The sequence below is a fragment of the Musca domestica genome, unplaced genomic scaffold (genome assembly GCF_030504385.1).
Source record: "Musca domestica strain aabys unplaced genomic scaffold, Musca_domestica.polishedcontigs.V.1.1 15, whole genome shotgun sequence".
Lineage (NCBI taxonomy): Eukaryota > Metazoa > Arthropoda > Insecta > Diptera > Muscidae > Musca > Musca domestica.
In genome coordinates, this window is record NW_026712207.1 from 8103938 (window position 1) to 8116468 (window position 12531).

A 12531-nucleotide genomic window follows, 5' to 3' on the forward strand; every position below is an offset into this window, starting at 1 on the left:
TTCCCCATAAAATTTCACTATAGGTCTCAGAACACACTGAAACTCCAAAATTTACCTACAAGCCAAAAATCGTAGAAAAACATTTTTAGGGTTAAAGTTGCAACATACCGCCTATTTTATATATTTTGAAAATGTTCGAATTAATATTCCTTGGAATCTATACATTTTAGGCAAATAGTGTCTTTGGCAGTATTATCGGAAAGAATTCGAGGAATAATTTGGTAAAAAATTAACCCTCAGTCAAGTCAGTAAAGAGGTCTTTTAGCCCCATTTCTACAAAATCGGTCAAAAACTCCACTAATATGAAGTCGTATTAGATCAATATATCTTATAAAATTGTTCCTCATAAAAATTCACCATAGGTCTCAGAACACGCCGAAACTTCAAAATTTACCTACAAGCCAGAAATCGTTAAAATATACACTTTTAGGGTTAAAGTTACAATATTCCGCACATTTTATACATTTTTGAAAATGTTCGAATTAAGATTCCTAGGAATCTATTATACATTTTAGGCAAATGAGGTCTTTGGAAATATTACTGGAAAGAATTTGGGGAAAATTTTTGTGTAACAAATTAACCCTCAGTAGAGTCATTAAAGGGGTCTTCTATCCTATTTTCCACAAAAACTTTCGAAAACTTCGTTAATATGAAGTCCTATCAGATCAATATATCTTATAAAATTGTTTCTCATAAAATTTCACCATAGGTCTCAGAACACACCGAAACTTCAAAATTTACCTACAAGCCACAAATCGTTAAAAAAAACACTTTTAGGGTTAAAGTTACAACATTCCGCCCATTTTATAATTTTTTGAAAATGTTCGAATTAATATTCCTTGGAATCTATGCATTTTAGGTACATATGTGTTTTTGGCGGAAAGAATTCGAGGAATATTTTGGTGGAAAAAATTAACCCTCAGTCGAGTCATTAAAGGGGTCTTTTGGGTTCTTTTCTTCAAAGACGTTCAAAAACTTCATTAAAATGTTGTCGTATTACATCAAAATATTTTACAAAATTGTTTCTCATAAAATTCCACCATTAAAGAAAAGGACCCAAATTTTGGTATTTGAACTTCAAAATAGATACTACAGCCTATGACAGAAAATTGTGTATGCAGGTCAACGTCTTCGTATGGGCCTCATATATCAGTACCCCCTTATATTCGGTATTTTGACGATTTTAGCGAAATTATTCACCAGAATTATTTCAAATTACGTATTAAGAGTTCGTAATGAGAACAACAGTCTGTGACAGAAAATTGCCTATGCAGGTCCAGGTCTTTCTATAGGCCCCATATACCAGTACCTCCCTATATTCATTCAGTATTTTGACGATTTTAGGCACAATACTCCCCGAAATTTGAAGTACGTAATGGATAATACAGCCTATGGCAGAAAATCGTCTGTGCAGGTCCACGTTTTGGTATAGCCCCCATAAAATCTCTTTATGTTCGGCATTTTGATAATTTTAGCTATATTATTTTTTCAAATTTCGCATTTGAATATTATAATGGCTTATGACAAAAGTTGCCTTTGCAGGTGCACGTCGTTGTATGGACCCTAATATATCGGCCACTTCAGTATTCTTAAGATTTTAACAGAATTTTTTAGGGATTTTATTTTAATTTGTTTTTTTTTTTTTTTTTTTTTTGAAAATTTTCAAATTCCTTTCATATGGTGGAGGGTATTGGCATTTCGACCCGGTCGAACTTACAGGTTTTTTACTCGTTTAGCTCTACTTTCAAAATCTGCTGGATCTTCTCCTGTAATTATTTTGTGTGTTGCAAAAATTTTTCACAATATCGAATACGAGAATTTTCTCCTTGCTCTGTTAGATCGCCATTGTCTTATATTTCAAAATTGCTTTCATATCAACTTTTTTAAAATTCTCCATTTCAACTTAAAGTATTTGCTTGGGTATTTTAAGCAACAAACTTACATGAAATGCTCTTCCGCTATTTTGAAAAAAAAAAAAAACAAAAAAATAAAAAAATACTCCGTGTGGGTAGCTATACCCTACACCACAAGGTGGTCAAGGTATTATGTTTTTGTGCATTTGTTTGTAACAGGCAAAAGGAAACGAGATAGAACCATAGTTCCTTTTGATGATCTGCATAGAATCACATTCTGAGTCGATTTATGCATGTCCGTCCGTCCGTCTGTCCATGTATTTTTGTGAACAAAGTATAGTTCGCATTTATTACCCGATCCAGATGAAATTTTGCTCAAATCACTTTTTTGGCCCAAGGACGAACCCTATTAACATTGGAGATAATCGGTAAAAATTTAGATATAGCTCCCATATGAATCTTCGTCCGATTTGCCTTTTATTGTGCACCAAACGTGTAATATCAGCCCGAATAATATGGAATTTTGCACATTCAACCAAATTCGTCCTGAAAATAAGTATGCCAAATTTGATCGAAATCGGTTCAGATATAACTATAGCTCCCATATATATTGTTCATCCGATTTGTTATTTTAGTCCTCCGTAGCCGTTATATGCACTCTGTAACAATAATATTTGGGAAAATACATCAAAAACAGCTCAGAAATACATTTGCTAAATTTTATCGAGATCGCTTCAGATTTGGATATAGCTCCCATATATAACTTCGTCCGATTTATTTTGAATGTGCACCAAACGTCTAATATTTGCCCAAATAGAATGAAATTTGGCAGTTTCGACCGGATTGAGTCTAGAAGCTAGTATGTCAAATTTGCTTAAGATCGGTTCAGATATAGCTATAGCTCCCATATATATTGTTCATCCGATTTTTTATATTTGTTACCCACAGCCGTAATATGCACTCCGCAACAACGATATTCAGGGAAATATATGAAATACAGCTCAGAAATATCTTTGCCAAATTTTATCAAGATCGGTTCCGATTTGGATATAGCTCCCATATATATCCTTATCCGATTTCAAATTGTGCACCAAATGGACAATACAAGTCCGAATTTAAAAGATACAAATACTTTGGCATATTTAGTCTTTTGAACTTTAAATTATAATTATTATCATAGCGTGTTGGATTGAATTCTCCCATAGAAACTTTTAATTGTTATGCGGAGCTCTACTAAATTAGCAAAGTGGTGTAGGGTATCATAAAGTCGGCCTCGCCCGACTTTAAGACTTTCTTTACGTTTTTTTTTTTGAAGAGTCATTGCCTCATTGAATATATTGCATTTATATTGGATACTCCCCATCCCCCACCCTCACCCATACATGCTATTTATACATAAATATATTTAATTATACAACTATACATATATATAAAATACATGAACATATAAGAATTTGATATCATTGACGTATACACACACATATTTAATAATAATTCATATATACATACATATAAATTAAATAAATGAAAATTAAAAAAAAGAATAAAAAGAATTGAATAAAAAAAACAATTAGCAAAGTGTGAAAAAATAAAAGAAAATTAAATTCAATGTTAAGTAAAGTAATGTTTGTATGTTAAATGGATGAATAAAATTTATAATATAAACATATAATCAGAAATAAAATAAAAAAATAATAATAAATGAGATTATTAAATATTTAATATATAACAATAATTGTAAACAGTATATTATACATACACTACCTACATATATATAAAAACACATATATATTTTTAAATATAAATTATATTAAAATACTAATTTCCCTCTCCTCGAAACTCCCCCAGTCCCCCTTTTTAGCCTATTCCCCTAGGACTACATTTTGTAGATATAGACAAATATTGAATGTATTTTTTTAGAACGACAACATATAACCACTCAAAAAAAATGTATTCCACAATATGGCCTTCTAGAAGAGATTTTTTTTTCAATTTTTTATTGGTTTTGAAACAAAAAAAAAAAAAAGGAAAAATTAACAACAATTTGTAAATGAATTCTATAGAAATAAATTTGTACTTGTCGTATATTTTATTAAAAACAAATCGAATTAATATACAATTGGATACAATACAATTTTTTTGTAGTTGCCTTATTTGAATATGTACATATTTATTAACAATGGAGAACACTCCACCAGTCTCCCTTTTGATTATATTCCAAATCGTAAAAAAAGATCTGTTGTCAAAGGCAATTTCAATCACACATCCTCTTCAACACCAAAAAAAATACAAAAAAATAAAAATCTCGAATCACATCACATTTGCATTTTCTTCTGTCTTCTTCTACTTCTGCTTAAGATCTATAGATTTTTAAATTTGTTTCTTTAATGTTAATTATCGTTTGTTTTTTTTTTTTTTCTCTTGTCAATAAAATTTATAAAAAAAAATCACACATATTTTTACATACATAGAACAACAACAACAAGAACAATGACAAAATAAAGAACCAAACGCCATCTACATTACATTACACCAATTTCTTTGGTTTTATTCCATTGGATGTGCAACGGGAAGAGGGTGGAGGGGGGTGGGGTGTTATTTACAATTCCAATGACAACCAACGTCAATTCCCAGTTTCTCATCATCATCATTGTGGCCTTTCCCTGAGTTCTATGGTCACCGGTTTGCTGGGCTTATTTATCAGCAGGGTAATGACATCCATTGGCTCGTCATCACCTTTCCATTCGATTTCAAAGTTACGGATTAACTGGAAAAATAAATTAGATAAAAATTGAAAATAGAAAACAAAAAAAAAAAATCCAAAATCAGAATTAAATCAAAAAGAGCTCATAGAAGACTTGGAGGTCTTCTCATAAAAGACTTGGAGGTCTTCTTATAGAATAGCTGGAGGTCTTCTCACAGAAGAGCTGGAGGTCTTCTCACAGAAGAGCTGGAGGTCTTCTCATAGACGACCAGAAGGTCTTTTCATAAAAGAGCTGGAGGTCTTCTCATAGAAGAGCTGGAGGTCTTCTCATAGAAGAGCTGGAGGTCTTCTCATAGAAGACCTGGAGGTCTTCTCATAGAAGAGCTGGAGGTCTTCTCATAGAAGACCTGGAGGTCTTCTCATAGAAGACCTGGAGGTCTTCTCATAGAAGACCTGGAGGTCTTCTCATAGAAGACCTGGAGGTCTTCTCATAGAAGACCTGGAGGTCTTCTCATAGAAGACCTGTAGGTCTTCTCATAGAAGACTCGGAGGTCTTCTCATAGAAGACGTGGAGGTCTTCTCATAGAAGACTCGGAGGTCTTCTTATAGAAGACTCGGAGGTCTTCTTATAGAAGACTCGGAGGTCTTCTTATAGAAGACCTGGAGATCTTCTTATAGAAGACTCGGAGGTCTTCACATAGAAGACCTGGAGGTCTTCACATAGAAGACCTGGAGGTCTTCTCATAGAAGAGCTGGAGGTCTTCTCATAGAAGAGCTGGAGGTCTTCACATAGAAGAGCTGGAGGTCTTCACATAGACGAGCTGGAGGTCTTCTCATAGAAGAGCTGGAGGTCTTCTCATAGAAGAGCTGGAGGTCTTCTCATAGAAGAGCTGGAGGTCTTCTCATAGAAGAGCTGGAGGTCTTCTCATAGAAGAGCTGGAGGTCTTCTCATAGAAGGCCTGTAGGTCTTATCATAGAAGACCTGTAGGTCTTATCATAGAAGACCTGGAGGTCTTCTCATAGAAGAGCTGGAGGTCTTCTCATAGAAGAGCTGGAGGTCTTCTCATAGAAGAGCCGAAGGTCTTCTGATAGAAGAGCCGAAGGTCTTCTGATAGAAGAGCCGAAGGTCTTCTTATAGAAGAGCCGAAGGTCTTCTTATAGAAGAGCCGAAGGTCTTCTTATAGAAGAGCCGAAGGTCTTCTGATAGAAGAGCCGAAGGTCTTCTGATAGAAGAGCCGAAGGTCTTCTGATAGAAGACGTGGAGGTCTTCTCATATAAGACCTCTTTTTCTATCAGAGAACCTTTTGTTCTTCTAGATTGGGATACATTTTGCTCTTCTTAATGGCGTTTTAGTTAGAAGAAGAGCCTCTCTATGTTCAGCCATCTGATTTTCTACTCACCCTCAGTAACAGCGTCAAAATATTTTGTTCCGCAAGCCTTCTGGCAATGCAGGATCTCATGCCATGGCCAAAGGGCAATACCAAATAGGGATTAATGGAGCCCTTGGTCTCACGAAGCCAACGATCAGGATTGAATATCAAGGGTTTTTCGAAATTCTGCTCAAGGCGACAGGCCACCATATTTTGGGTTACAACAACTGTCTGAACAAATATTTAAAAATTAATAAAAAAAAATATCTAAAACCAATATTTCCACAAAACTCACATCCTTCGGCACCAAATATCCGCTAAACACCATATCCTTGGTGAGAATGCGTCCAACACCCACCGAAATGGGATTAAGGCGGAATACCTCCTTCAGACAAGCACGGGTAAATGGTATACCCGAATTCAAGGATTCCGCCAATAGGGGAGAGCATTTACTCGGTAAAACCTTACAGCTTTCTTCGTGTAAACGTCTCTGCACCTCCGGATGTCGTGATATGTGATATAAAGCAAATGCCGTCGTATACGAAGTGGTATCCACACCAGCTAGAAGCAGATCTGCCGCCATACCCACAACATCATTTAAATCCAGGTTGGGATTTTTCAAATATTGCTCTACCAAACTGGTGCGGCTGAGAGAACAAGGACTTTCGGTTACCTCATCGGAGGTATCTTTGAAAAATGCCAATTTCTGGGAGACCAAGTCGACTGCCACACTTTCCATGTACTCTTGGGCTTTGCGTAATTTTTTATAGGGTCCTGTCTCATAGTGGCGCCACAGCCCCAGCCCCTGATCGGTGGGCAAGATGTTGCTGTTGGTTGTCTCTGCAGCCCACATTAGTTTGGAGGAGCGAGAATTTTCGGCTTGTTCTTCGGGCGAGAAGGAATTTAAACGTTCTCCAAAGGTGACCAGACAGGTTACTGGGGTCGATGGTGGGGAGAGAGATTTTTATATGCGGGATGTTGGGAGGGTTGAAATTTGCCTTTACTTACATTCTAGATTGAGTCTCGCCAATTTGGGTAGAACATCCACAGTTTCCGATTTTGGCAAATAGTCTAAAAACTCTTTGGTCACCTCGTCAATTTCGAGAAGAAAGCTGCGTACATTTTTCGGAACACTGATTTCTTTTTGTAACTCGGATCGAAGACGCCACCACTCGGCACCGTTTCTGAAGAGAATCAAGGAAAATTTTCGGAATTATATGTGGTAAGACCCTGAAAACGTCTGAAGAAAAGGGAATTAGAACAGCCTAAATCTTTTACAGGTCCTCTATTAAGAAACCTTTTACCTCTTCTATAAACATTCAGTACCGACCAGCTTCAGCTCGTCTATAGAGGAGACTCGACCAGCTTCAGCTCGTCTATAGAGGAGACTCGACCAGCTTCAGCTCGTCTATAGAGGAGACTCGACCAGCTTCAGCTCGTCTATGGTGAGACTCGACCAGCTTCAGCTCGTCGTCTATGGAGAGACTCGACCAGCTGCCAGCTCGTCTATGGAGAGACTCGACCAGCTGCCAGCTCGTCGTCTATGGAGAGACTCGACCAGCTGCCAGCTCGTCGTCTATGGAGAGACTCGACCAGCTGCCAGCTCGTCGTCTATGGAGAGACTCGACCAGCTGCCAGCTCGTCGTCTATGGAGAGACTCGACCAGCTGCCAGCTCGTCGTCTATGGAGAGACTCGACCAGCTTCAGCTCGTCTATGGAGAGACGCGACCAGCTGCCAGCTCGTCTATGGAGAGACTCGACCAGCTGTCAGCTCGTCTATGGAGAGACTCGACCAGCTACCAGCTTGTCCATGGAGAGACTCGACTAGCTGCCAGCTCGTCTATAGAAGAGACTCGACCAGCTGCCAGCTCGTCTATAGAGGAGGCTAGGCCAGCTTCATCAACTCGTCTATTGAGACTCGACCAGTTGCCAGCTCGTCTATAGAGGAGACTCGACCAGCTGCTAGCTCGTCTATAGAGGAGACTCGACCAGCTGCCAGCTCGTCTATGGAGACTCGATCAGCTCCAGCTCGTCTATGGAGACTCGATCAGCTCCAGCTCGTCTATGGAGACACTCGACCAGCTGCCAGCTCGTCTATAGAGGAGACTCGACCTGCTTCAGCTCGTCTATGGAGACCCGCTTCAACTCGTTTATAGTGCGACCAGCTGTAGACCTCCTTCAACTCGTCCCGGAGACTCACTCTAACTCTTCTTTAAAGATCCGCTATAACTCGTTTATGGATACTTCATTCAACTCGTCGATAGATATACCCTCTAACTCGTGTCTGAAGACTTCCCACAACACCTCCGTGAACCTCCGCTGGTCTATAAAGACGCCCTACTTCTCAGCTCTTCCATTTAAAACCCTCTGTCTCTCAGCTCTTCCATTAAAAACTCTCAGCTCGTCAATAAAGATTCCCTGACTTCTAGCTCGTCGATAAAGATTTTCTGCCTTTTTGTTCGTTTTTTAAGAATCTCTGTCTCTCAGTTCCTCCATAAGACTCACGGCCCTTCAAGTTTTCCATTAAGGTTATTTGCCTCTCAACTCGTCCATAACGGCTTCCTACCTCTTAGCTCTTTCATCAAGACTCTCTGCCTCTAATCTCATTTATTAAGTCCTCAAGCCTCTAATCTCTATCATCCAGACCCTCTGCTCTCAACTCGCTCAAAAAGACTTCCTGCCTCTACACTAGTCCATAACGACCCCCTTCCTCTTAGCTCGTCCATAAAGGCTTCCTGCCTTTAAGCTCGTAAATAAAGACTCCCTCGCCTTCAGCTCGTCTATGAAGATTCCCCGGCCTGCAGCTAGTCTATAAAGACTCCCTTGCCTTCAGCTCGTCTATAAAGACTTCCTGGCCTTCAGCTTGTCTATAAAGACTCCCTGCCTCTCATCTCGTCTATAAAGACTCCCTGCCTCTCATCTCGTCTATAAAGACTCCCTGCCTCTCAGCTCGTCTATAAAGACTCCCTGGAATTCAGGTCGTCTATAAAGACTCCCTGGCCTTCAACTCGTTTATAAAGACTCCCTGCCTCCAGATTCGTCCATAACGACTTTCTGCCTCATAGCTCGTCTATAAAGACTCCCTTTCTCTCAGATCGTTCATACAAGCTCACTACCTCCCAGCTCGACCATAAATCTCTTATTCTGAGCTCGTCTTTAGAGGCTCTTTTCTTTAACTTATCCATTAATACTTCCATCCTCTCAGCTCGCAATTAAAGACTTCAAAGACTAAATTTTTCATCACGTCTATTAAAAGTTTTTAGAGACTCTCTGACTGAGCTAATATCCCAAAAAGACTTCCTGGCTCTCAACTCTTCCATTTAGGCTCTGTGCCTCTCAGCTCATTTATAAAGACTCACTTCTCCCTCTCATCTTAAGCATACAAATTCCTAGCCTCTCAGTTCTGAGTCTATAAAGATTGCATCTAGCACCTTTATAAATCCCATTCACAGCTCGTCCTCCAAAATTTTGGGTTTGGTTAAAATTAATTTTTGGAATTAAAATTTTGAATAAAAACCTTTTTTTGTTAATAAATTCACAACTCAAAATTAATCCAATCACAATCACTTTCCGATCAGCAAAAAAATGTACGGATCAGTGATTTTTACATTCTCCTACGTCACTACGATTTCACTTACGTTGGCAATAAGCCGGCGGAACGATAAATATGTGGACGATCTGTTCGATATTTGGCCAGGGCCAAATGACTTCTGCGCAGGGGATAATCTTTACAATTCAAGAGAGTGGCTATATCCTGAGGATCATAAAGCCATACAATATCCTGGCCCGGTACCATGGTCTCCTTGACAATGGGACCATATTCCCGATACTTATCATGGCCCGCCTTATGTAATTCCAACCAGGTGTAACTACCCACAATGGGTAAATATTTATAAAGATTTCCCAATCCGAAGGGGCCACGAGGACCGGGTATACTTTCATAGGATTTCGAAAATTGCAATTTTGAGCTGGAATTTGTGCTAAAACGCCGTTTCACTTGGCAAATTGGCGGAGATCTTAAAAGACAACACCGCATTTTAAATCGATCTAATTTTTGTTGCTGTTTGTTTTTGTTCTTTTCCCCGTTGCCCGCCGCTCAATCAATCAAGAGTAGATTTTTTGTTTTTATTTTTTCTCGGTTACGACTTGTGCACGAATGTAAACAAAAGGTATTTTAACTGATCCGCTTGTTTGTTTTGCTTCCAAATGTTTTCGCGAGACTAACAAATCTTGATTGACATTGGAAGGTAGGCAGGTAGGTAGGTAAGGCAAGGTGCTGCAGATAACAATACCCCAAGACCCGAATCGAAGAAAACGATTCTCAAATAGAGCAGCAGCAGTCAGCAGTCCGGCTGTGGTGGTCGCTCGTTTGTCGTCAGCGAAACATGGGATCAAAACAAAAACAGGAGAACATCTAAAGCACGAATACAACATTGAAAGCTTTTATGAGCTTTTAAACCTGGTTTATTGTTGGTATTCGTAGGGGGAGAAAAAATCAATGCCGAAAGCTTTTTAAAGAGCTTTTAAATTTGGCTTTAATTTGGTATTTTTGGAGACGTTGTGAGGGGAGAAACTTAATTTTGTCTTGGAGACTTTAGTGGGGAATGATGTTGCCATAGTTGTTACGAATTTTCAAAATAAACCGTTAAAATCGCAGAACAAAAAATGTACGACATTTATAAAACCATAAGTAGAAGGCCTCTTAAAGGAAGGAAGGACCTCTTAAATAGATAGAGGTCCTTAGGAATATGAAAACAAGTCCAGTTTAAGAAAACTTCTTCGATTTTTATAATTTGTTTATTTCAGGGGTAGAGATTTCTACACTGATTTCATGGAACTATTTTTTCTGGGGGACAGACTCGGGTATCCAAATATTTGGCCGAAAAGTCAAAGCGGTATCAAAACAAAATATTTGGCCGGAAAATCTAGCCCGCCTACATAGACGTCCTTTTTTCCATCTCTCTCAGCTCTTCTAAAATATTTCTTGCCTCTGCTCGTCTAAGGCTACCCGATCTTCAGTTCGTCTAAAAAGGCTCCCTGGCCTTCAGCTTGTCTAAAAAGATTCATTTGTCTGCAGCACGTCTATAAAAACTCCCTTGCTCTCAGCTTTTCTATAATAACTCCATGCCTTCCAACTCGTCTATAAAGGTTCCCTGGCCTGCAGCTCGTCTATAAAGACTCCCTGGCCTGCAGCTCATCTATAAAGACTTCCTGGCCTGCAGGTCGTCTCTAAAGACTCCCTGGTCTGCAGCTCGTCTCTAAAGACTCCCTGGTCTGCAGCTCGTCTCTAAAGACTCCCTGGTCTGCAGCTCGTCTCTAAAGACTCCCTGGTCTGCAGCTCGTTATAGAGACTCTCTGGCCTTCAGCTCGTCTATAAAGACTTCCTGGCCTTCAGCTCGTCTATAACCCGTTTATAAAGACTCCCTGGCCTCCAACTCGTCTATAGAGACTCCCTGGCCTCAAACTCGTCTATAGAGACTCCCTGGCCTACACCTCGTCTATAAAGACTCCCTGGCCCTCAGCCCGTCTATAAAGACTGCCTGGCCTTCATCTCGTCTATAAAGACTCCCTGACCTTTAGCTCGTCTATAGAGACTCCCTGGCTTTCAGCTCGTCTATAGAGACTCCCTGGCCTTCAGCTCGTCTATAGAGACTCCCTGGCCTTCAGCTCGTCTATAGAGACTCCCTGGCCTTCAGCTCGTCTATAAAGACTCCCTGGCCTGCAGCTCGTCTATAAAGTCTCCCTGGGCCATCAGCTCGTCTATAAAGACTCCCTGGGCGATCAGCTCGTCTATAAAGACTCCCTGGGCCATCAGCTCGTCTATAAAGACTCCCTGGGCCATCAGCTCGTCTATAAAGACTCCCTGGGCGATCAGCTCGTCTATAAAGACTCCCTGGGCGATCAGCTCGTCTATAAAGACTCCCTGGGCGATCAGCTCGTCTATAAAGACTCCCTGGGCGATCAGCTCGTCTATAAAGACTCCCTGGGCGATCAGCTCGTCTATAAAGACTCCCTGGGCGATCAGCTCGTCTATAAAGACTCCCTGGGCCATCAGCTCGTCTATAGAGACTCCCTGGCCTTCAGCTCGTCTATAGAGACTCCCTGGCCTTCAGCTCGTCTATAGAGACTTCCTGGCCTTCAGCTCGTCTATAGAGACTCCCTGGCCATCAGCTCGTCTATAGAGACTCCCTGGCCTTCAGCTCGTCTATAGAGACTCCCTGGCCTTCAGCTCGTCTATAGAGACTCCCTGGCCTTCAGCTCGTCTATAACGACTCCCTGGCCTTCAACTTGTCTATAAAGACTCCATGGCCTTCAGCTCGTCTATAACGACTCCCCTGGCTTCAGCTCACCTATAACAACTCCCTGGCCTTCAACTCGTCTATAGAGTCTCCCTGGCCTTCAGCTCGTCTATAACGACTCCCTGACCTTCAGCTCGTCTTTAGAGACTCCCTGGCCTTCAGCTCGTCTATAAAGACTCCATGGCCTTCAACTTGTCTATAAAGACTCCATGGACTTCAGCTCGTCTATAACGACTCCCCTGGCTTCAGCTCACCTATAACAACTCCCTGGCCTTCAACTCGTCTATAGAGTCTCCCTGACCTTC

General features: G+C 40.3%; 1 protein-coding gene across 1 annotated transcript; it reads right to left on the reverse strand.

The window, feature by feature from the left end:
- Positions 1-3904: 3904 nt before the first annotated feature.
- LOC101888518 (cytochrome P450 302a1, mitochondrial) lies at positions 3905-10165 on the reverse strand. The gene is made up of 5 exons (XM_005179205.4): positions 9566-10165; positions 6936-7111; positions 6223-6863; positions 5958-6158; positions 3905-4620 (listed from the first exon to the last, which is right to left on the reverse strand). Exons 1-5 carry the CDS (start codon positions 9961-9963, stop codon positions 4501-4503), a joined length of 1536 nt encoding a protein of 511 aa, XP_005179262.1. The 5' UTR covers positions 9964-10165; the 3' UTR covers positions 3905-4500.
- Between the last annotated feature and the right edge of the window lie 2366 nt (positions 10166-12531).

What these genes read in the sequence shown, in the direction of transcription:
- LOC101888518 (XM_005179205.4), bottom strand. Translation starts at nt 9,963, where the DNA reads ATGCGGTGTTGTCTTTTAAGATCTCCGCCAATTTGCCAAGTGAAACGG. An exon ending in GATATTTGGTGCCGAAGGAT is followed by an intron (nt 6,159 to 6,222) that starts GTGAGTTTTGTG and finishes ATATTTGTTCAG; the next exon opens with ACAGTTGTTGTAACCCAAAA. An exon ending in TTTTGACGCTGTTACTGAGG is followed by an intron (nt 4,621 to 5,957) that starts GTGAGTAGAAAA and finishes TTATTTTTCCAG; the next exon opens with TTAATCCGTAACTTTGAAAT.